This window comes from Orbicella franksi, chromosome 3 (assembly GCF_964199315.1).
Source record: "Orbicella franksi chromosome 3, jaOrbFran1.1, whole genome shotgun sequence".
In the NCBI taxonomy this organism is placed as follows: Eukaryota; Metazoa; Cnidaria; class Anthozoa; order Scleractinia; family Merulinidae; genus Orbicella; species Orbicella franksi.
Window position 1 is genome coordinate 29,332,359 of NC_138147.1, and position 25,960 is coordinate 29,358,318.

General features: G+C 38.3%; 2 protein-coding genes and 1 pseudogene across 2 annotated transcripts in view; all 3 read left to right on the plus strand.

Annotated features, from left to right (window-relative positions):
* Positions 1-25,960, plus strand: part of LOC145481889 (lactadherin-like) — a 490,145-nt gene that overhangs the window by 456,593 nt on the left and 7,592 nt on the right. The window lies entirely within an intron of this gene.
* LOC145481844 (uncharacterized) lies at positions 396-21,941 on the plus strand. Its single transcript, XM_081460398.1, has 6 exons — positions 396-1,591; positions 2,217-2,861; positions 4,975-5,520; positions 13,763-14,188; positions 14,580-14,893; positions 19,958-21,941. Exons 1-6 carry the CDS (start codon positions 1,318-1,320, stop codon positions 20,096-20,098), a joined length of 2,346 nt encoding a protein of 781 aa, XP_081316524.1. The 5' UTR covers positions 396-1,317; the 3' UTR covers positions 20,099-21,941.
* On the plus strand, positions 23,023-24,621 carry LOC145481895 (uncharacterized; annotated as a pseudogene).

Consider the following 25,960-nt stretch of genomic DNA (forward strand, 5'->3'; position numbering starts at 1 on the left):
AATGAACACCACCAAATTTTGATAGCGTTACAGGAGTTAGATCACGGGTGAATATCAGCAAAATTATGACTGCGGGACACGTGTTACAGTAAGGAGAGTAGGCACATTTGGCTCTTCGCGCACCGGAAAATTTCCCTTTAAAGAAATACAACATACAAGTAAGCGAAATGTATGAGCTTGCTAAACAACCTTTTTTTCGCAGAAAAAGAAGGAAGATCAATCGGTATTGACGGGGTGACAACAAACAAATCACCAAGCGTTTGGTCCTTTAAGGATTATCCTTGTGAAGCTTGTGGTAAAACGTTTACGCAATGCCACACACTTCACGCACAATAAAAATACCATTGTAAAATGTTAGAAACAGAAAAACCGCCAAAACGTGAATGCCCAAACTGCAGCAAAATGTTAAGCAAAACGTCAATTTATAGCCACACGAAAAACGGGTGTCCAAACCTGAGGAGAACTAAAAAATCTATTTTAACTTTTATGAACTACCTGAATAAACATGGGGCAGGGGCGAAAAGGAATTATTGAACAAAGCTAGAAAAAATAAAGAGAAGGGGAGGGAAATCGATGCATTCAAATAGCTCCGTGATGTTTTCGGGTTTATCTGGGAAACCGACGTATGTGGACCTACTAAATAATTTTGTCGACGCCATGAAATAAATGGATCTGCAAAAAGTTGTCAATATTCTCCTCTCAAAACAAATGTAAAGTGCAAATTCGAGTGCGACGGTGACATTGTTTCGGTCACGATCTGGTTACCGGGCTCCTCTCGGTCGAAGCGACGTTGAATTCGTGAGTGCTTGAAAACAGGAAGTTAAGCACTCAGGAATGTTAAACTGTAGCACGGCTACAATACGAGTGACTAAAACTAGCCAATCAGAGTGCTCAATTGCCTCTATTTTCCAAGGATTGGATAACAAACAGTAAGGTTTACCTTTCTAGACAAACTTTAACTTCCACAACATTCCTTTGCTTCCTAAAAATTAAAAGAATAATAAAATAACTGAGAACTGACTTAGCACCCATTCGGTTCTCGGTCAGAATTAGGCGCTTGAAGTTTATGGTGCCTTTCCAGTCCGTGATTGCGAAATTTTCTAAAAATATTTTCACTCGTGTAATACATTAGTCTCCTTCCCAGGTACTCGGACCGAAATCCCCAACGCATGCCGCTCGAGTCAAAGTCAATACTTTTTTAAAAAAAAGACTTGAAACATTCCTCCCACTCCGTCTCTAACCCAGTGAGGAATTCGTGAAAGTGATACTAAGATTTTTAAGGAATTTCCTGTTGATACTCAAAGGAAGGGTCAAGTTATGAGCGGTGCTAAGTTACAGCGGTGTCTTAATTTACAGGTCGTTTTTGAGCACGTTAGATCTGTTTTGACCATTCTGTGTCCAAAAATGTCGTCGAGAAGCTGTGGTTTATCAGTGAGCCCTGGCACAGTGTTGTCTGTGGTTTGTTTGCTTCTTTACTACGCTAGTTTCATTAGAATCGAGCGGAAGTTTAATGATCTCGATCAAAGGTTGATGGCTGTGGAGGAAGTCATTTCTCAGATGAAACACGGAATGGCGGACACTTGGAATAAAGGTAAGGTATTGGTGTGTCGGCAATAAATTAAACGTAAAACCTCTTCCTCTTCTGTAATTCACTCATCGATCGTATCTGCTTAGCGTCCGTGATCAGATAAATGACTCGGTTTAACACTTGAATTCTTTCAGTGAAAGAATTGTAACCAAATATCCCAAATATCTCTTGGTCCCTTTTAAATCACCGTTCGTGTTACGTTTGGAAAACGAAAGCTAAAAACACATTCTACAACTTCCAGTTGCTCTCAGTGTCTTGACAACGGGTTCCTTTAATTTAACTACCTTAAATTAGTTCATCGTTCGCTTTATAAATAAAGAAAGATGGTGAATTTTAGTTGATTTCATGCAAGTAATGCGATCCCCTGTGATGGTCACGTTTGACCTCGTGTAGACATGCCTCGTTAAAACGGCTTCAAGTTGGTCTTTCATGTCACAAATCTCTTTCATTTATCACACAGACAGACAGACAGACCCTCCTAACTGATAATTTACTAGCTTCCATGTGAGAGCTGTATTCTACTCAATGAAACGGCCTAACGGCAGAAACAGATCTTTTGTATTTTCAGTCAGTCGACTCTAACTGATGTACTGAGATATCTCTGATTATCTCTCTGATTCCTGTTTAGAAACTTCACCTCTTCATTCTGAACAGAAAGAGGCAAACAGTGAAACAAAGCTCCATAGAATCACACGTAGCATTGCCAACAATGCAAAGTTTAATAATTCAGCTAACATGAAAGAAGTTTTTGAAGACGTTGTCACCTCGAGTTTCAAAAAGATCTGTCAGAAGAGTGGAAGCCTTAATGTTTGCCCGCGAGGACTGCCGGGACCTCCGGGAAGGAGAGGAAGAAAAGGTCCCCAAGGAATCATGGGACCGCCGGGTCCAGGTGGAAAGCAAGGAATTATGGGACCACCGGGCATAAGAGGAGAAAAAGGAATTAAAGGAGATATCGGGCCACCGGGTATCCCAGGGATTAAAGGTGAACCCGGAGAATCAATTTCTGCACCAAAAGTGACAATTTCTCCGGCTTCGCAACTGACTGTTAACGAAAGCAACACTGCTGCTCTGTTTTGCTCTGCTAGTGGAAATCCCGCTCCCCAGCTATCTTGGGTTAGGGTTGATGGATCGTTACCTAGTAACAGGATCAAGTTGACGTCAGATGGCCTGATGCAGATTGATGACGTTCGCTTAGAGGATGCTGGGGAATACAAATGCATGGCGCGCAATATTCTGGGAAAGGATGAAAACGCTGCGAGCCTTGTTGTACAAAGTAAGTTGAAATCATAATACATAATAATTTTTTTCTTAACTACACGCGATGTAGCACACATTGCTTTAGGAAAAATATTAATTTATGTAGAGCCTGGCGAGAACCAACCTTTACAAAGTTTATACGGAAGACAATCATTCTCTTACACTATCGTGCAATTTTCATATATCTATTGCTTTCAAAATGACGGGAAAATTTAGAACAAAGCTGCCATTATTGGTCAATCCTGACCTACATCCCAAAGTTAGCACATAGACTTGGTGCCGGTTAGGCTGCCAACGGTTAGATTTGGAACTACAACTCTGACATTACATGTTACTTGTGACAAAGAAACCTCGAGTAAGCACCTGGGCTAATATTAGTTAGGCTAATGTTTCCATGCTCATTTACATTGCACGCAAGCTTAGTGCCAGTTAGGCTGTCGACAAAATATTTATTTCTGCTAGTCTTCTCTGCAATTTCATTCGTGAGAAATAACATTTGTGTTGTTCTTCTTGTAATTTGAGAAACCGAGATGGGTCATTTCAATCCGTCCATTTTCTATTTTGATTGAGCCTTAACGTTTGAACAAATAAATAGAACTGGAGTTTTTACGCACAAGCAATTAAGGTTCGTATTTCTGTTTCATACATACATACATACATACATACATACATACATACATACATACATACATACATACATACATACATACATATCCTTTATTTAAACACGATAAGATTTCAAGCTCAAAGCTTGTGGGGTCGAGTAGAATTAATTACAAACGAAAATAGATCTAAAATAGGGATAACATTACTTACAAAATACTCTCGCTATAATAAAAACTCTAAAATATACAGTAAGATTATAAAAAGGTACAAAGTTAAAATGAATTCAAATTAGTTACCTCTAAGTAAATTGACTACAGCGTTTAAACATAAAATAGTTAAAAACATTTAAAATCTTGGTAGTGCCAAAATTTTAAAGATTTTGCCCAAGGTCTTCTTGGGCAGCGACTGGACCGACTGCGCGCTAAAATTAAGTCCCTTGAAATAAGAGTCCTTCGAATTCTTTGCGAAATGGGTCGAGACAGCTTCCAAAGAATAGCGCCTCTATAGCTAATAGGGTTTTTTAGAAACTCCAAGTTAAAACGCGGCACAATTATGTTGTTGCTCCTTCTGAAGTTGTACGCAGTACAAGGTTTATTTGTCAAGTATGAAAGAGCCGCAGGTGCTTCACCTATAAACACGCTATGGAGTAGTTAAAGGTCATTCCCCAGTATTGCATTGCGCATCCCTACTGCGCATAATTTCACGCGTGATTAGCGCACGCGCATTAAAAAATGGCGGCTTTTTCTTTAAGGCTGGACTTCGGCATAGAGGTAAATCGTCATTTTCTCGCAAACGAGTATGGTGACCTATCATTTTTTTTCTGTTGTTTTGAATTGAGTAATAAATTTCTCTGTGTAAAACAAATATGGACCAATTCTCAGTGTAGAACAAAAAACAATTGTCGGAAACGTGAATTTAACAAGCAATCGTGACTACAATCATAGTGCTATGAAAAGGATTTATTGGGTATAAAAATGATGCTGTTGCTCCCAAACGGACTTGGGGACCCCTCATTTTTATTTCAAAAGGTAAGTTCCTATAATATAAACAATCAATAGGCAAAGTTTCACGAAAATCTCAGTGCAGGTTCTATTACAGTGGAATGACCTTAATCAATGTTGTATTTCTAAACGCACTCTGAGTATTCTGTGCATTCTGTTAGTTATTACGCTCATGCGAACTTGGTGCAAAACAGTCTTCAGAAAAGGGGACATGGGTTTGACAAAATAAACTGAGAAATATTTGAGACGTCTAGGCAGTGATTATGAGATTGTTATTTCCTCGCGTTTTCTGTCTTCTTAGGCCGGTATTAAGACGTTCAAGAATGTTTTTTTTTTTTTTTATTTGCAGCTTTTTCTTGTGGGTATTTAGACTGAACGACAACGAATTTTCACGTCGAATGCAAAAAGCTTTGCTATTGATATAGTACCATTAAACATGTCCCTATTGGGTGTGTTGTTACACAAGATAATTGTTGTATTTTATTTATTTATTTATTTATTTTTATTATTATTTTCTTCCAGGTAAGCCAAAAGTTTCTCTCTCGTTTGGACCATCCTACGTCGAAAAGAACAAGGACTTTACTTTACCAACTTGTCACGTGACTAGCTATCCTCCAGCGGTAATCACGTGGTCTAAAGTGCACGGAGAGCTGGTCCAAGCCAGAGCTTTTTTAAAAGACGGACAGCTGTCAATAACAAATGCTCAAAAGAAAGACTCTGGGTTGTACAAATGTAAAGCGACAAATATGTTAGGTTATGACTCGGCTGTTACACACCTAAGTGTTGTGGAACTGCCACAGTTTACAGTGAGTCCGCCTAGAGAACTGAGAAATGGAAAAAGCTATAATATTTCAGTCCCTTGTCAGGCATCTGGAAGCCCTCAGCCGACAGTCACTTGGATGAAAGAAAACGGCGAGCTACCTTTAGGAAGATCAAAAGTGGGTGCGGATGGAACACTTCAAATCTGGAACGCTAAAGAGGAGGACTCCGGGATATATACTTGTATGGCGGCATCGGCTGTAGTGTTTAAAGCGTTTTCTGTTATGAAACTGACTGTTACAACAGAAGGTAGGATTTTACCTATTCATCTTTCATTAACGTATTCCTTTGCCCGCAAATTTTGCTTTCTCCACCTAGAGGTATGAATATGTGTTGAATTTTCAACGCTAAATCTATCAAATAAAAATGCTGACGCTTCTAGCAATTCACTAGAATCCCATCTAGAGAAAAGAAACAATACTCCCAGCTGCTTCATGTTAGTGTAACCGGAGTAACTCGCTAGTTTTATTACTATAGCATTTTCTACTGTCTAAACTGTCTAAGCACAGAACTCATGGAATTGTTCATTTCTATGATCGTAGAAAATAGAAATGGCCGAAACGGTTACTTTATGGGGTCCTTCATGCAGAACACAAAGTAACGTAACACATTTTTCCAATCCTTCGATTCTATTATATTTTTATCTACAGATCATTGGGATTGGGATGATTCCAACTGGAGAGCTTTATTATTGTTATTATTGTTATTATTGTTATCATTGTTATTATTGTTATTATTGCTATTATTGTTATTATTGTTATTATTGTTACGAAAACAAACTTTATTGAGTACTCTTTCATACAAACTTGAATCTTAAATGTATCTGGTAAAAATTCAGAAGTTCTATTGTTCCTTAAGTCTTTTCCCTGAAATAATTTCTGTTAAAAATTTCAATAGCCTACCTAGATAGCTAAACTCTGTAAGCATTTGCAAGCATTAAGTGGCTATGTACACAAGTAAAGTTAATGTGAAATGATCGTAATGTGTATAACCTAGGCAATTCCTACCCTACATGTCCCTCTTTTTATCCCATCTCAAGCATGTTTTCAAAGCGACCACATTTGGAGTCGCCTTGAGACTACGCAGAAATTGTTCTGAGGACAATTTTCTTAACAAAAGGCTGGAGGAGTACAAGGGCTACCTAGTTGACCAGGGATATCCAGCAGAATTGGTCTCACGTGGATTTTCTAGAGCAGCGAGTATTCCAAGAAATGACTTACTTAAAGCCAAAGTCAGGGATTCCAAAAAGATTTTTCCTTTTGTTCTTACGTATAATCCTAATTTACCTTCTATTAGTGGGTTAATTGAAAAGCATCTTCATCTTTTGCTCTCGTCCCCAAAATTTAAGGAGCTTTTTCCACCGAATTCTATCATTTCATCGTTTCGCAGGTCTGAGAACCTCAAAGAAAAGTGTAGACAGACCTCGTCTCCGTCAATTGCAGGGCCAACAGCGGGGTGTTTCACTTGTGATAATACCAGATGCGATCTTTATAAGAACTTCTTTGTCAATCCCAAACTTTTTCTAGCACACAAACTGATAAAACGTATTTTGTTCGGCAGAAACTGTACTCTCGTGTAATTCATCGAATGTGACCTATTTTGTTCATTGCAAGAAATGCAATCTTCAGTATGTCGGCTCGACCACAACGGAATTTAAAGTTAAATCCTTCATGAAAACAAACAAAAAGACTTGCGATGTCGCCATACACTTCAACCGAACTCCACACGTACTATTGGACTTCACATTTCAATGTATTGACCAAATCCAAACCAGCATGTCCGAAAACACTGAAAATTTACTATACACGAAAGAAGCATACTAGAGTGCGCAGTTATTTTCCCTTTTACCTTTTGGGCTAAACAAAAGACAAGAATTCCATTCAAAAAATCGTATCCACTATACTTAATTTTAGCGGTGCATTTTGCACTCCGAATTTTTTTAACCAGTTGTTGTGTACGCACTACATAATTGGGGCCCCTTTGGGGATTCTGTTGTATTTATATATGTTAGCTGGGCTATTCAAAGGCTCTCAGTTGGAGAATTATTAGTTAGTGTTTAACGGCCCTTCTTGGGGATTTTGTCATTGCTGCGGAGCGAGCGTAGCGAGCGAGCAGCAACATAATCAGGATTTAAGAAGAATATATAGAAGGGAGTACGAATTCTCGAATTCATCACTCTTTACCAGAATGCATTGCAGTTAACCAGACTGCACTGCGCCACTTTTACTGGAGTGCATTGCGCCACGAACAACACGAGGATGTCATACTCGTCGAGCCGTCGTCCTTTTTCGCGTAGATTCCACTGAGAAAGTTTGCTCTGATTTACCTGTAAAGCGATGTGAAGGAGATCTGCTTGACTTTCACAACTCTTGCTATGCAGTATGTGAAAGTTTGTAAATCTGGACGATTAATTGTGACATCTTAATCTTAGTATGTCATTTCTTAGTAGTCTCGCCTCCTTCGCCGAATTCTTAAACGAAGAGAAATCGTCGTTACTAAAGCCTGTAGAATAATTAAAACAAACGAAAACCGTGGAACACGCTGATTTCATAAATGCTGCAACCTATTCCTTTTCATCGAAACATGACTTTAAGCTAAAGCTTGAGCATTTTCACACATCGCGGTGGACACGTTCTCGACACAGTCTGTGTTCTTCTGTCGAGTTCTAGAGATATTTAATGCGTGCCACTACAGAATTTATAAGTTAGATTTCTGCTCCTACAATTTCTACATCTTTCGATTTTCGCGATCTGGTAAAGGGGAGGCTGATGTGTATCGTTTTATGCCCAAACATACTTCAGATCACAACGTGCTTTTTTGTCTCGATCGTTTGTCACACCTCGCCATCGATGCGTCATCATGCATGAAGTTGATGTATACAACGACAGATTTTAAGTGACACCACGATTTGACACTACTTTGAGAAATAACAGTTAATGTAAGTCTTGGAACGCGCAGATAAATGAATCACGGCGTTAAATATGTCACTCTCAACAGAATGTGCCGCAGCATTACTATCTTTTAGATACCCTAGTTATACCGATATATGTGATGATTCAGAGGCCCTTATTGGGAAACCTGTTGCGCTATGACAATTAAATAACTTTTGTTACTAGTTTAATTGTTTCCAGTCTAACTTGCTGTAGCTGATTTGCGTTTTTGTACAACTTTTTGTTTTCTCTCCATCTGTTAGGTAACCTGCTTATCATTCATTGTTGTGAAAATCGTATTTAAGATGTAAGTTGTTTACGCACTTTTTTGCAACTGACGAAGGTCGAGAGACCGAAACGTTTTATATAGTTTTACATATTTATTATCTTTTTAAACCAAAAGTTGTCCATCTGTCTGGATTCGCAAAACATAACCACAGAATTTGACTTGTCACTGATAATCTTGATACAATTCTGTCCTACAGCCATCTTTCCACAAGGTTTATCGTAGCTCAAATAATAGCAAGTAACTCTACTGTATGCCTTTAGAGGCCAGGAAGACTAAATTCACCGTCTTTTCGTTGAATCATGAATTGTACAATTTAATTAAGACTGCTTTTAGCATGAAATTGGAGTCTAAATCAACACGAACGCACGAATATCAAAACCGCGGCGGAGAGCTGAACTATATTTTTTTTTTTTTTTTTTTTTTTTCTATTTACATTATATTGCTCTAATTATTTACACTATTTAAATTACCATAACTAAACGACTTACATTACTAACAAATACAGTTACACGACTTACACAATTAAGAAATACAGTGACGACAAGGGGCAAAGAAAAAAAAAAAACTGAGAAGAAAAATAGCTAGTTATCATTACAGCTTGAGGTTGTAGTACAGAAACATAAAAAAAAAGACCATAGATAACCCTACAGAAAATATAATCTAAAATATTAATTAAATCCTCTTGTATCCTGTAAGAGGTTTCCATTTCTTCGTGTCTCCACTTTTTGTTTCTATCTCATATTGTAATTTTAGTGTGCATATGAAAAGCGTAAGATTTGGATGATCATTTTTTGTTTTAGCGAGCCATATGTGATATCGTGCTAAGAGAAAGCAGTAATTTATAAGAAGCGCAAATTGAGAGATATCTGGCCCCAGACCCAAAGCAGCAATATTTGTCAAAGCATAATCTCTAGGAAGTAAATTTAAGTTTTTCAGCCATTCAGTAAGTTTATTCCAAAAGTGAGATGTTTGACGGCATGACCAAAAAAGATAAATTATTGACTCAGAGGAGGTGTGACAAAAACTGCACTTTTCATCGTCCTGCAGACCTATTCTAAATAAAAAGTTATTGGTTGGTACACGTCTATGTAAGAATTTAAACTGAAACTCTATCAGCTTAGTGCTCTTTGTGCATTTTTTAGCTAAAAGATAGGCAGCATTCCAATTTATGTTGTCATTTATTGGTAGGCCACAATCCTCTAGCCACTTCTTTTGACTTGACTCTGGGGTTAAACTCTTGTTAGTAATCAGTTTTTTATATATTATTGTAGTTGCTTTTTTGACCTGCAAAATTCTTGTTGTAAGTGGCTCATATTCGTGGTCGGTGTTCTGTAAATCTTGAAAATTAGAATCAGTCCGAAGAGACTTTACAGCCGATATTAATCCGTAGAAGCTGAGAGGGCGAGGGTCTATTTCATACTTACAGCGGAAATCATTTAACGAGAGAAAGTTGTTGTCCGGTCCTAAAAGATGTTTCACCCGAGTTATTCCCTTGGTGAACCAATTTTAAAAAAAAAACTGTTTTGTTGGCTATCTTTATCAGGGAGTTATGCCAAAGTTGTTGATCCAGAAAGTGATCTTTCGATGTTATTTCAGGTTCAAAGTTAACTTCCGCCCAGATTCCTAATAGTTCTTTTAAAAAGGCATCCGAAGTTGTTATTGTCGATAAGGTGTCTCCAACGTTGAGGTTGTAGGAAAAAAAGTTTTGACAGCCATATTTTTTTAGGGTTATATCAAAAAAGATTTTCCGTTTTCCCTTATTGTTGTTATCTAAATATTTTTTAATCCATGTGGTTTTGAGAGATTTATTGAAGGAACTAATATCAATCATTTTTAGGCCACCACCACCGAAATCATTGATCATTACCTTCCGTTTTATCTTGTCGCCTTTACCATTCCATAGAAAAGTGTAGAGTAAATCATTTATTTCTTTTAAAACCCTGTAGTTTGAGCGAAGAGGCGAGAGTAGATAAACCAATTGGGAGACCACTAGTGATTTGATAACAGTGATTTTCCCTAACAATGTGAGTCGGCGGTATTTCCAGCATCTCAGGATTTCTTTCACTTTTTCAAGTTTCTCATTGTAGTTTAAAGAGGCAGATAGTTCGGGATCTGTTGAAATCCATAGACCTAGGGATTTTACTTTGTCTTTTGGCCATTTAAGCTCTTTTCCTGATAACAGAATTTTATCACTTCCAATACTTCCGCCAATCCATAGAGCTTCCGTTTTCTTATCATTGAGTCTGAGGCCAGAGACTCTGCTGAAATCGTCAAGCATTGCAAGGGATGAAAGGAGAGATTCACGTGACCCGTCTAATATAAGTGTTGTGTCATCGGCATACTGACTTAACTTAATTTCCACATTATTTACAGAGATTCCCTTTATATTAGTATTTTTCCTAATTGCCGTGGCCAGCACCTCTGCCGATAGGATAAATAAATAAGGTGAGAGCGGGCAGCCTTGCCTAACACCTCTTTGAATTTCAAAAAAATTACTTGCCCATCCATTATTCAGAATACAGCTTTCAGTATGACTATACAGGGTTTTCACCCAGTTAATTAGCGAAGCACCAAAACCGTAGGATCTTAATGTTCCATGTATGAAGGACCATTCGAGAGAATCAAATGCCTTTTCAAAGTCAATAAAAAGTAACAGGCCCGGGATATTCTTTTCTGTGGCTGAACTGTGGCTGAACTGTGGCTGAACTATAGCTTTCTAAAGGCCTGCATCGTCCTAAATGGACTGAACAAGAACTTCCTACATCGAGAATCGATTGAACTTTAAACAAACTAGGCCATAGTTAGCATTAAGCGAACACTCGACATGTTGTCGTTATGTCAATTATCGCCCTGAAGCCACGCAAATAAATTCCTTCCGCGCTAGCGAATCACAGACAGTTCTGATAGTTAGCTAGGCCGAGAACGCCTAAAATTGATAAAACAAGGATATTCTACTCACGATCAACGCTTGACCCAATGTTCTTCACTCCGTTCGTAGCCACGTTTGGTTCGCAAATAGCAATGTCCCAGATGTACTTGAATTTTATCGAGCGGGGGAATGGCATATCCCGATTTCAAAGTCTTTAGCCACGTCAAAGTTCAGAGCAAATAACGCGAACAGCAGTTAGAAATCTTTAGTCCATTGCACGTCTAAGCCCTAAATTGATGTGGATAAAGCTCTTTGCCGTCTAAAGCAAGCACAACATTATCACCACAGTGCAAACAGCCTACTATTACGGGACTAAATGACGCCTCGTTCGACCGCTCCATGAACGACAATGGACGACGCTTGCTAGGCAATCGTTAGACTTGCACCTTCATTGGACTTAATGATGTCCTCAGGCAGACTTCCTTCAGGCAGCAGTTAGAGAACGCTGATCGGTTGGCTCCTTCTCGGAGTCACCGCGCGAACTGTAGCCTCACACGAGTGTAGCCTGCGCTAAGCTCAACACGAGTTGAAAAGGGAAGGGGGGCGGGGGGGGAAGGTTGCGATAAATAATGAAAAAAAAACAGATAAATAAATGAAACATGCAGCAAGAAGTCCTCTACATTTTATGCTAGGTAAGATTTACAAGCTTCTGCCATAGGGAAAGCAAAAAGAAAAAAAAATGAAATAATAATAAAAAAAATAAAAAACCGCTCGATTTCATTAACACTGTTTTCATAAATCCAGACATATATTTCAACGAATTAAGACTGGATGACCCAAAAAGGCCAAAAAATGAGCGTTTCTACTTACTGTCGATCTTTCTAAAGCATCTGAAGGGAAAAAAAATGGCTTTCTGTTTCAAATAAAGTTATTCTTAAACAAATAAAGTTACTCTTTGGTCCGCTAGCTATTCAGCTTGTTTAGTATATACTAAAACAATTATTCGCCTCAGTGTCGGTGAAAGTGGTGGATATTTAACTCCACTTCGGTGAATAATTGAGTTTCTCGCATAAATGTCTAGCTGGGATTATCAATGTGTGCAAACAGTAGCGGAAAAATCAGAATACCTTTAAAGTGTAAACGCTTACAAATTCAAATGTATATCTTGTGAAAAATCCAGCGACACTGATGAATCCGAAAAAATTATATCCCATTGTTTATATGTCACCTGACTTAATTAATTGGTGTATAATATATAATTCGGACATTTAGTAATTAAAAAGTGTATTGTTTATTGATTTAACAGAGTTCCTGCTTATCCTGTGCCCAAACATGTATGAGGAATTGTCGCCATACTCACAAAGGATTTTGTCTTTTTTTTTTAAACATTTTATTGTATTATTTCAGTTTTTTTTTTAACCCTGACGACCTCCTCGGTCTTGGTTCGGTCGCACGAACATTTTATCGAACTGGCCCCGTGGTTTGCTTCATCCGCGTTGTGTGATCTTCTTAGAAACGAAACGCTTTTTCTCGTTTTATTATTGTGAGAAAACTGTTTGATCTGGCGTTGTTTCTTATATACAAGCCATAATATTGGGGTTCAGCGACGAGCTTTCTAAAACTTTCATCGACGGGATTTCGGAAGTAAGCATCGAGTATTTTATTAAGTATTTATTATTATTATTATTATTATTGTTATTAAAATAAAAAAGTTATTATTATTATTATTATTATTATTATTATTATTGTTATTGTTATTATTATTTGAAGGTACTATTATTTCTTGCAAAACAAAAAAGATTTAATCCGTTACCCTACTTTGCCATACGTCAGCGTAGTGTATAATCGTTATATATTAAATTAATGTCCTTGAAATCATAAGGTGTCGAGTTTTCCCGTCGTTGATCAGGAAATTAGGCAAATGAAAACATGAATAAGTTTACCACGGTTAATTGAATGTCTTATATCCAGAAAGAAGGGGGGGGTGGTTACTCTGCAAAGTTTTATGCAGGGAGGCTCCGCCCCGAGGTCCAACTCCTTACCCCTTATATACCATAAGGTACGCCTTTTATGTAGCGGCTATTCACAAAGGTACTCCGTTCCCTTACCTTCGTGAGAACATTGCATCTCTTTTTCAAACCCTTGAAATGAAGTTAATGAGGTAGTGCTTGATAAATTAAATGATACTGTCGTAAGGTGCGTCTCTTCGAAATATTTTAATTAAATTCCCTTTTGAATACCTAAAAGAAAGATTCCTCTACCCTTTCAGATACTTCAACTTGTGAACCCCTTAACCTTTAATATACCTGCAGCTGAAGTCTGAAAAACGTATAGGGAGTACTTCTCCCCCGATAAGAATGCTTGACTAGTTTTCTTCTTTGTTCGTAATTTTCTGTTATATAGGTGAAACCTTTAAATGGTTCAAAGGTGGCTGTTCCTTTTACACGATTCACGCGAATTCTCTCCGTCTTAGTTGGGAGAAAAGCAGGCAATTGTGCAAGCAGACTGGACAAGATCTTGTGTCTATTGAAAGTAACGCAGAGTGGATCTTCTTGAAAAACACTATTTTAAAGTTGGCAATAGCTAACCAATATTTTATCGGTTTGAGAAGAGATGATCGGTCTGGACAGTGGAGATGGTTAAGTAACAACGACACATATCCGATAGATCTTCCTTGGGCAAAATATGAGCCGGGTGGAGATGGGAATTGTGCAGTTATGTACAAGGATTATCAGAGAGATTATGGAAAGTATAATGACTTGCATTGTGCATCACGAGTCAGGTCTGGGTATATTTGTGAGTTTCCTGTCGACGGTTGCAATCAAGGGGGTAAGTCTTGTACATTCCATGTATACTTTAAATGATTGTTTTCAACATTTTTTTAATCGTATAACCTATCTTCGATGTGACGATCAGGCCTACTCTGGGACCTTAAGTCGCCGTAACCTTAAGGCGACTTTGGGCGATTTAAGGCGACTTTAGGCGACTTAAGCAAAATTAGCAAAAAAAAAAAACATTGCGACTTTGGACGATTTTAAGTTTGATTCGTCTTAAACTATACATAAGCAATGAAAGATACTCCTATACAGAAAAAATGCATTACTTCTTTTAACTTTTAATTCTGGGTTAGCGCGCTAACCGGCTTTCGAACAACCCATAATTATTATTATTATTATTATTATTATTATTATTATTATTATTATTATTATTTGTTGCTCAGTATGTGGACCTGTTGGTGTAGAAGACAGGAACAAAATACCAGATGTTAAAATGACGGCAAGCACATCTTATAGCGGAAATCATTATCCATACTATGGCCGACTGAATGAGAACAGGTCAAATGGAGGGTGGTGTACAAAGACATCAACAGACAGAACGGACTACCTTCAAGTTGACATGGGTGCAGTGCACCCTGTTTGTGCAGTAGCAACACAAGGACAAAGGACAGGCTCTCACTGGACCACCAGCTACAAAGTGCACCTTTCTACAGATGGAGTAACATGGAACAGCTACAAGGAAAACAATATTGAAAAGGTGACTAAGATAATATACTCTTGTCTAGAAGTGGAGGTCTGTATATTAGAAAAATCATAAAGTTATCTGGTTAAACAGGACAAATGTGTTGCACTTAAGCCATACAAGCCCTGTAGTCCTTGTTTATAAAGGGTGTATATATGTACGCAATATATTACTGACAGAGAAAATAGTAACGAGAGCTAGAAATAGTGTAACAGCTAGCTGGAGTGTAAAAATGAGGCAAGTTTGGAAAAGAATATAAACTATAAAACATACACTTACAGGCTTTTAATTGGTGTAGAAGACACAGCTGACGCAACAAAACGGAGAAAAAAAACGAGAAGCAAAAAAAATGAGGAAAACAATGAAGAGTGAGGCAGTTTTCTTTTGTGACGTGCCCTGTGCCTTTTACACCAAGAAGAAGCCCATTTAACGAATCATAGCAAAGTTAAAACTAAAACTTCTGCCATGCCAGTGAATTTCCATGTGAAAACAGTGTACGAAAGAAAGGGAAGTTGTAGGCTTTATCTTTTCAGTTAACTTTCGCAATACACTACACTACACTACGCTACACTACACTACACTACACTACGTACACTACACTACACTACACTACACTACACTACACTACACTACACTACACTACACTACACTACACTACACTACACTACACTACACTACACTACACTACACTACACTACACTACAGGACAGTGCAGTGCAGTGCAGTACAGTACAATAAAATCAAGAGATTATCAAGGTAAGAGAGTGAATCCCCCATAAAGGCCTTATATCCGAGGTAATCCCTTTTATCATAAAGGCTTTTGTTCTTGGGCCATCGTAGTTTAACGAGGAATAAAACACAAATAGCGGTGATAAACATATTAAACTTACGCATTTTAATAACTTGACGTTTCGTATGCTACGCAACATACATTTTCAAAAGTGGAATAAAGACCGTTACAATTTTTGAAAACTATATATGAAATGTAAATAAGGGGTCTGGAAACGAGATTAAGAAACATCTGTTTCTTAACAGTAAAACAATAAAAGCCTAAGCTTATTAATAAAGTATCAGCTTCTCACTGCTAACGTTTACATTAAGAGCCGGCTTAAGTTCTTGGATGAGCAAAGTTTCTTTAATTTTACAATGATAATCTGTTTTACCAGAAGCTAGAATATCAAAATGATCCCACTTGATGTTGTGACCTGTGGCTTTTATATGGTCGGCAATGGCTGATGTGGGGTCATTCTTAGTGAGAGCCTTGAAATGTTCCGTTTTCCTATCATGAAGCCGTCGTTTTGTTTTGCCTATGTAAAAGTCACTGCAGTCCCAGCAAGCAGCTTTATAAATGACCTTAGATTTCTGTGAACGATTTAGACGGTCCTTGTATTGAAAGAAAGATTTGATTCGGCGGGTGCTTTGAAAAATTATCTTAAGATTGACAAATGAACAGAAATTGTATACACATGATTTCAGACGCTTAGAGACTTGGTCACTTTGTACACCTAAGTAAGGTAATAAGATGATAACATCTTTCTTCGGAACCGTAGGGACGGGGCTGCTTGGCTTGTTACTGTTTCTGTTTAGGACGTCGTTAATGTTGTAAGTGATAATACCTAGTGGGTAGCCATTTTGAAGCAGGAGTTTGCGAAGGTCATCAAGGGCAGATTTAAGCAGGAAAGCGGAGGAGCAAATTCGGTAACAGCGATAAGTAAGTGTACGAATGAGATTTATTTTGTACTTGCGTGGAGTGAAGGAATCCCATTTAGTATAAAGGCCAGTAAACGTCTTTTTCCGGTAGATGGATGTGGTAAAAGTGTTGTTTGGGCAGCGTTTGATGAGGATGTCTAAAAAAGGAATTTCATTGTCTTGTTCAAAATCAATAGTAAATTTGATACTCTCGTGACGACTGTTTAAATATCGCAGGAACTCATTAGCAGTGTCTTTGCTGTCAAACATGGTGAAAGTGTCATCAACGTGCCTATATCAGAGTGACGGACGAATTTGACCTTTCGTGACCCATCTTTCTTCAAAGTGACACATGAAAATGTTCGCCAAAACTGGGCCTAACGGTGAACCCATGGCTACTCCATCTATTTGGTCGTAGTATTGGTCATCGAAGAGAAAATGGCTTTTCTTAGTGGCAAATTCTAATAATTTATGCAGGGCATCACGAGGTAATGTCGGAGGATCGGGTAGAGAATACAGTTTTTCAAGACGAATCTGTATTGTTCCATCAAGTGGCACATTTGTAAATAGTGAGCAGACATCAAAGGAGCACATTATTCCATTGTCATGTTTGTGTTTTTTTGCCCAGTCTGTAAAGCTAAAAGAGTCCTTAACAGTGTGTTGGTTTGTCGAAATCTGCTGAAGTATACGAACAAGGTAACTGACCAGACCCCTTATTTACATTTCATATATAGTTTTCAAAAATTGTAACGGTCTTTATTCCACTTTTGAAAATGTATGTTGCGTAGCATACGAAACGTCAAGTTATTAAAATGCGTAAGTTTAATATGTTTATCACCGCTATTTGTGTTTTATTCCTCGTTAATCCCTTTTAAGTCATTTTTAGACATTGTACCCAGCTCTTCCGCGGATATTACTCGCGCGTTGCGTGGATGTTTTCGTAGAGGATCTGTTTATGTTTCGTTTCGTTTCGTTTCAAAGCAAAGGAAAACCTCCAATGCTGTGGAGATGTCTTCTTTGATATTTTGACTACAAGCAAAGGAGCTTCGGCTCTCGGTATGTTTTAATACATTTCGAAACTTTAATAGGAGTTTAAATAAGAGACGGATGTCCCCCGTTCAAAACAATAACAACTGAATGAACGGCAGAGAAATGTTTAGACAAACGAGTGCAAAGCAAACAAACGCCCAAACACAAGCTAGGCAACCGAACAAACAGATGGTCGAAAGTGCAGGTAAACGCTCGCTGCCCAGGTAGCAAAAAGTAGTTTAAGCAGCAACGGCAATAACGCCAAAGACAGCGTCGATTAAAAAACGAATTAAGATTCAACCTACAAATCTCGCGAGAATTTAGATTCATTCAGTTTGTCTATACTGTCAGAAATATCCCAAACAGAATATGTAAGACAGCTTCAAAATTCGAGAAAGAAATTTTAAAAATTGGCCGTCGTATAGTTCACGTTCTCTCAAATATGCAGAATGTGACTATTTCATGTTGTTGTTTTGTGACCTTTTGTAAACAACAGCAAAAAAATATATATATTATAACGCATGTTCACACAGTCATTGTACTCGTTGCCGTTGTCGTTGAAGGTTGCTTAATTAAACTCCCTAAAACCGAACAAACGGCAAAATAATGAACAAAACGAGCACAAATCAAAGCTCGGCCGAACAAAAGGGCGCCTGAGAGTGCAGAAAACATCTCTGTTATAAAACGAAACCAAAACATACAAAATGACGTTCTCGCCATTTCGTGTCAGGTAGTTTCGAGAAAGTCGCTTGGCTGTCCACGCATATCGCGAGTAACATCCTCGGAAGAACTGCGCACCATGTCTAAAAATAATTTAAGAGGGATTACCTTGGGTAGAAGGCTTATATGGGGGATTCACTCTCTTACCTTGATAATCTCTTGAATACAATACGATACAATACAATACAATACAATACAAGTTTATTCTGTCATACGCTTAGCTATTCAGGTATGACATTCCATAATGAACTGACACACCAGCTAATTCACAGGTATTCCACATAAATCAAAATTGAATTTAAAAGTAAACAGAGTGGAACCTGTATGCAACGGCCACCCTCGGGACTTGAGGAACCGACCGCTTTATACAGGTGGCCGCTGCAGGATCACCGAAAATATTCACTGGGCGTGGTTTAATGTCAATTCTTATGGCGTATCATACAAAAACATGCACGTCATGCTAGGAAACAATAAGACAATCAACACTCTTTCAAGCGATCAATACTTTCAACAAGGTTCAGTGCTAACTTGTAAGTTAACGGTATAATTAGTAACATTGTGTAAAAGTACTGTGCAATAAATTGTCCTCTGCTCTTCTATGGTACACAGTACTGTATTTCTATGACTTACAGCTCACAACAAAACATCTCATTCCAACATTTCATAGTTGTTACGTTCAATTTCATAGTTGTTACGTTCAGGGTGGCCGCTTAATACAGGTGAAAATAACAAAGAAATACAAACATAGGACTGCTACAGGGTGGCAGCGGCCGCTTAATAGAGTTGGCCGCCAATACAGGTAACAAGTACAGCTTTTGTGTGAGCGAAAAATCGGGAAATTGAAAACTGGCCGCTTGAAAGAGGGTGGCCGCTTAACACAGGGCCGCTATATACAGTTTGACTGTATTACAAACTATGAATAAAAATTTTAAGATTTTAAAAAGTTTAAGTCAGATCATAAAATACAATCTAAAATAATTACACGTTATGTTAAGAAGTAAGAACGATAATCATATTTGCGATACGTACTTCTTATTTACTTTCTTAGTTTCATTATCACAGTCAGAAGCCAGGCCCGGGTTGTTCGAAAGGTGGATAACGCTATCCACCGGATGCATCACTATCCAGTGGATAGCGTGCTTTGTTTTGCTAACACTTACCCACTGGATAGCGATTTATCCGGTGGATAGCGTTATTCAGTCTTTAAACAACTGGGGCAAGAACAATGGAAGGCGCGCATACGTAGTGAGTTCCTTCTAGGGAGACAAAGTTTTCGTGCAGGGTGTTCAGTGTGTTCAAAACTTCTACTGATACGTTTTTTGCATATTGTAGAGACAAAAGGCAAATGAAAGTATTACTGACTTGAACAAGAAAGTCGGGATCAAATAGGACAATTTAATCATAACTGACAAATAAACTGGTCAAACGGCTATTTTATTGGCTCAACTTTTCTTTAAGGCCCGAGTTTATCATCTGAGCCAGCATATTTTACGGGCATTATTTCTGTCACTGTGGTGACGAGAATAAAAAAAACATCGATAACACGACGGAGCTAAGAAAGAAACGTCATAACACTGATAAGGGCTATTTTCGGTGGATTTTAGTTAATAAGGGCGTAATTTACTTCTTTTTCATTTGCAGGTGTTCGCAGGAAACACAGATCAAAATAGTATTGTGAAGCATGCGCTTAGTCCTGACGTCAAAGCAAGATTTGTTAGATTTTATTCCGTCACGCATTATGATCATCCTTGTTTGAGAGTTGAAATATTTGTACTAAAGTAGTCAGATCGACTTTGCTTGCCATGAAAACAACGAACCTGGCATAACCTTCCCCCTTGAGATGAACCATTGACTTCATCTCAAGGGTTTAGAAAATGCTCCAGAGTTCTTAAGTGGGTAAGTGAAAGGAGTATACAAAAAGGGTTTTATAGAGTACCCCCCTTCGGGGGAGAGAGGGTAATATGAAGTTGATTGATTGTTCTCCAGTTGAAGACGGCCTCGATGGAAATATTACCTCTCAGTTTGAGAACAAATATTTTTACTGGCCAAACAGATCTCAACATCTGACGGAAACAGATTGGTCCGCGGTCCGTGAGACAGAAACTCGCGATCGCGCTCTCGTTTGACCTCTGACTGTCATGCAATCTCATCAATACTATCACCCGCGTAATGGATTTATATCTGTTTTTTTTTGTTGTTGTTGTTGTTTTTTTTTTATGAAAGCCGGTGATCGTGTTTGTTCGTTTTACCCCAACTTGCGCACTAACAGCTTGGTGAACTCTTCTTGACTAGTTTGCGTTCGGTCCCACCACAAAAGTGAGAAGCAATATCGTTGAATACAACTATTAATGATAAACAGTTTTTCATTTTGAGATGCTTTTGGATCACTTCACTTTTCACAGTCAATTTACTTAGAGAGAACAATCATCAAGTTTGGAAAATCATAATCGTTCCTGTCAATGTTTGACGAAGTATAGTTCGAATATCTGAACAATATTGCCTCTATTTGGCGCGAAAATATGCTAGGATATTTGTCCGCGGACATTATCTGTTCCAAGAAGCGAGCGGTTTTCCAAGAGCGTAGCTCGAGGAAAACTGTGAGCTTTGGGGAACAGATCATGTCCAAGGACAAATAGTAGAGCCTATTGTGTTTACTAATTTTCAAATATTTTTCGTAACACGCGCGGTTTTGAAAATTGGGGAATATCACTCGGATACAGTTTTAGCTGTCACGTGACACGTTTAAACCAATCGCGCTCGAGCGAAAATATTTGATGGATTATAAAAAATGAATGTACAACTTGGAGTGATTTGGTCGGTGTTCACTATCTTGCTCACTGGGTACTCAATGCAATATAAAAATTACACCTGTAGTAAACGTAGATATAGCTTTAATAAAATTGTTATTTTTTGTTGTTGTTGTTGTTAGTTATAGTGCTGCAGTGGGACATATCTTTGTTACTCTATAAAGTTTTGTATTAATTTCAGGCATCTTTTTTCACAACTGATGGCAAAAGTGAAATAATTTTGTGTAAAGCTTTCAACAACCACGTTCAATCTCCCCACCTGAGTCACTGAGCTCTTGGCTTTTGATTGGCCAAATGAAACAGGAAAACACCGACAATTTGCCAATATCATTAAACAAAAATCCATCAATGAATCCAAAATTCCGTCCCGTGCCAACATAGCATGCACAGCAGTGTTATTAAATATAGCCCTTTTGTGGCTATGTTTAATCCTATCATTTTCAAGCTTAATTAATTTAGCCTTCATACAGACGTAAATACAAGGTTAAAAAAATCGTTTTCAATTGAGCGTCAATAGTTCGTGACTGAAGGGGCTTAGCCCTTCTTCATCAGCCAACAGCTGATATCGGGCTGATATCTCCAAGTGTGGCCCCCGTGTTTGTTTGATAACAATTACTTATTAACTGCTGCCCAGAGTCGGAAGAAATCTGTGCCGATATAAAATGTTGTATTGTGATATGAGAACTTTTCAAACCATTAGTACTACCCTCTGTAGAAAAACATGTACCTAAGGACATCAATGACGGATTGCTGAAAGTGATACCAGGTATCTTAAAGATATGTCCTGTTTATTCTGATACTCAACGGAAGTGTCGAGTTGATAATTATAAGCGGTTCAAAGGTATACAAATGTGTTTGAGGGTCATTTTTGAGTACGTTCAATCTTTCCGTGTCCAAAAATGTCTTCGAAAATCGTAGCCAGCTTATCAGTGAGCCCTGCTACAGTGTGGTCTGTGTTCTGTTTGCCTCTTTACTAAGCTGGATTCAGTATAATCGAGCTGAATTTTAATCATCACGATCAAAGGTTAATGGCTCTCGGGGAAGTCATTTCTCCGATGAAACACGGAATGGCGGACACATGAAATAAAGAGGCCAACAAAGGAAGGATGTGTCGGGAATTATTTTCATTAAAAACCTCTGCCTCTTGTTCAATTTACTTATCGATAGTACCTGCATATTGTATTAAATAAGCTTCCGTAAGCAGTAAAAATAGTGTTCTTTACTTATGTTACAAAGACTTGAATTCTTCAGTTAACAGTAAAATAATTGTGACTAAGTATCTCTTGATTCCTGTTATATAAACGTTCATGCAGCGACTGAAAAAGAAAACAAACAAACAAAGACAGACAAACTCTACTAGTTGCAACTGATCTTAGTGTCTTGAAGACAGGCTCGCTTAATTAATTTCAATTAAAACGACTTTAGTTAGTTGTTTTGCTGTATAAAAGATGGGAGATGGTACATTTTAGCTGATTAATTTCAAGCAATGTCATTCCGTGCGACCGTCACGTTTTCCCGCATGCAGAGATCCTTGAGGTCCCTCAGTGCAAAAGGCTTCAAGTTGGTCTTTCCTGTCACAAAACCTTTTTTCATTCAACAGACTGACTGAAGCCCCTGACTCATAATTCATTCATGGCTAGACTGCGAGCAGTCTCACGTTTGCTGGAAAATCCGCGAGAAAGAACACAAACGAAAGGAAGCGTGCAGCAAAGCCGCGAGTCCGTTTCAACGCTCGCCACTGTTCCTGGTTTCCGTCTCTTTCCTCACCAATCTTAGAGCTAAAGCTAAACCGCTCATAGGCTACAATCGGCGACAAAATTGTTGACACATTCACCATTTTAACCCATTTCGTCACTCGGGTCCCTTTTTGCCCTCCTAGCTTCTCCCTTCAACCCCCCTGCCCCCCTCCCCCTCTCCCTAAACAATGTTGTGTGGCAGTTGCTGTGGTCTTGAGCTACAAACAAACAACATTAAATGGGGGAGCGGGGTCGTTTCCAAAGTTTATAGCGCGATATAACAAGTGGTGTTATTTGGTGCACTACAAATACTATTGAAAGACAATGTGTCAACTAATCATGTCGCCGATTGTAGTCATGGCCAAATTAACTTCCATATAAGTACAGTAACGGCCTTAAGACTGAAACAAGACTTTTGAACTTACAGTGCGACTTTACGCGAGTTACTTGGGTTATCTCTCTCAACTGTTGGTGATTTGAATATACATGTTGACACCTCTGACTCCCAAATCCCAATACTCAAAGGAATTATTATTATTATTATTATTATTATTATTATTATTATTATTATTATTATTATTAACAAAGCTCCACAGAGTCACACGTAGTACTACCAACAATTGAACCTATAATAATTCAGCCAATTTAAATGAAGTTTTGGAAGGCGTCATCTCCTGAGTTTCAAAAGATCTGTCAAAAGAATGGAACTCTTAATTTTTGCCCGCAAGGACTGCCGGGACCTCCGGAAAGGAGAGGAAGAAAAGGTTCCGAAGGAATTATGGGACTGTCAGGTCGAAGAGGAAAGTAAGGAATTGGACCATCTGGAATAAGAGGAGAAAAGGGAATTATAGGAGTTATTAGGTCACTGGGTATACCAGGGATTAAAGGTAAGCCCGGAAAATCAACTTCTACACCAGAGTGACCATTTCTCCGGCCTCCCGATTGACCGTCTACGAAGGTAATATTGCTGCTCTGCCTGTTTAACTCTACCACTGGAAAATCTGCTCCCCAGCTATCTTGGGTTTGGACCAATGGATTGTTATCTAGCAACAGGATCAAAATGGCGTCAGGTGGACGTCATTGCTGATGTACACCTAGAGAATGCGGGGAAATATAAATGTTTGGCGTTCAGTATTCTGGGAAAGGACGAAAACGCTGTGAGTCTTGTTGTGCAAAGTAAGTTGACACGAAAATTGATTATTTTTTTTTCCGGGGTTATTACCAAACCTTGCCTTTTTTCATGTTGGTTGTATAACTGACTCTTTAACCAGCTACTCCTGTCTAATTAAGAATTGACTTTTTCTACTATAACTAGCATATCTAGTCGGTAATTAATGCTGCCTTTTTCGTTGGTGACGTGTGTATGATTCACAAATTAGCCAACAGAATGATGAAACAATAATAACAAGACTAGAACATTACTTTGCTTTGGGTGAACAGCTCATGAAAGGCTATTTTTGAACTGGATTAGGAAAAAAAGAGAAATCTTTCTTTCTTTTCCAACACTACATTTTTAACCTCTCGTAAGCAGACACCTCTCCTAAGCGGACAAGGACACCTCTTTGGGTTCCACAGGGTCAAAAATAACCTCTTGTAAGCGGACAGTGAACAATATTAAGAAAATTTCAAACGAGATAGTTTCGATTTTATTGGTTTAATCTCATACTGACCCACATCAAAGCAGTGTCTGAGTCTGAACAGTACAGCGCACATGAACAGTACAGCGCATATGAAGGGAACCTCGCGCGCGTGACTCAAACGTGAGCCTGCTGACAGGCTAGTTGACATCAAACTTTGAAATTAATTCATGTAACTAGTTGCGAAATGTTAAATTTTGATACGTCTTACATGGATCAAAACAAAAAACGTAAAAAGCTCTCGCGAGTGCGCAATACGGACTGGAAAGCATCTTTAAACATGCGTTATATATTTTCTGTATAGTTATATATCATTGATCCACGGCCGTTGGGAAAATTTGTCGCGTTAATTTTTTTTTAGCAAGTGAAACCAATTTTACCTTGCCTATATCTAAGGATTTTTCAGTTGAAGCAAATAGGAACCAACCCTCCTTAGCCGAGCTCTTATAAAATATGATTATACTTTGATCAAATTGTTCTAACAAATTGTTCTACCTTGTCAAAATAATATGTCTTCAGTTTCTAGTAATGAGATTTTATCAGCCGCGTTCAAAACCATTCCTAACAAAAGATTGCAGTGCGCAAGCATCCATTTATGAATAAGGTGTATAAATATGGTGATCTTCCATAAGAATAGCTGATTAATAACAGCTGGTTTCATTCAGGTCGGCAGTGTGTACTTGCGGTTCAGTTCAAAAGCCTAGAGTTTGAATTATGAATTCTCTGACAAAAGAAAAATGAATCTCATTGTAACATTCAAAACTGAACTCATATTTTCTGGCCAGGGTTTCTCGAAAGCCCCAGAAGCCATTTTTAGATAATCTGTACCTAAAAACCGAAACGTGTATACGCCTGAATTCCTTGTTTGAGGAGAAGCTCTGTTCATATTAAGAATATGTGGATAAAACAACTCTGTAATCATAAGGTTTGAGATTTTGCTACAGCTTTCCGAGTGCGAAAACTTTTGAAGATCTTCGAGGAACGGGCACCAGGGCTTTTAATTAGTGGAGCAAACCTTTTTTATATTCCACTAGCGTTATTGACTAACTTTGTTGGCACAACGTCTAATTAAGCATATTTTATAGCCCGCTTGGGGGTTACTTAACTGAATACTCGAAATGGCGGGTGGTGGTCGCCGATGTTATTTGGGAGTTGTTTTCCTCAGTCGTTATTGATCGCTAGAATTCAAGACTGAAACTAAAATGAAGGCAGTAAGTAGTTTTCAACTATCTTTTTCTTTCTCACTCCTCCGTTGATTTCTTGTTATCTCAAGATGTTTACTGCGGCACTCGCTTAATTAAGGCAAGCTGACGTTCTTTTCGCTTTTCTTAAAGTCAGTAAATGAAGACTGGCTAACACATCCAGGAAGACGGTTGGGTCGCTTAAAATCTACGCCGACAAACACAACGATGTGGACGATTATGATGATATTCATGTTTTGGTTTCTTCCTTGTCTGGCGGTGA

Excerpts from the sequence above, each read along its gene's own strand:
- LOC145481844 (XM_081460398.1), top strand. The coding sequence starts at position 1,318 with ATGAGCGGTGCTAAGTTACAGCGGTGTCTTAATTTACAGGTCGTTTTT. Across the intron at positions 1,592-2,216 it reads GGCGGACACTTGGAATAAAG|AAACTTCACCTCTTCATTCT; the intron begins GTAAGGTATTGG and ends ATTCCTGTTTAG. Across the intron at positions 5,521-13,762 it reads ACTGACTGTTACAACAGAAG|GTGAAACCTTTAAATGGTTC; the intron begins GTAGGATTTTAC and ends TCTGTTATATAG.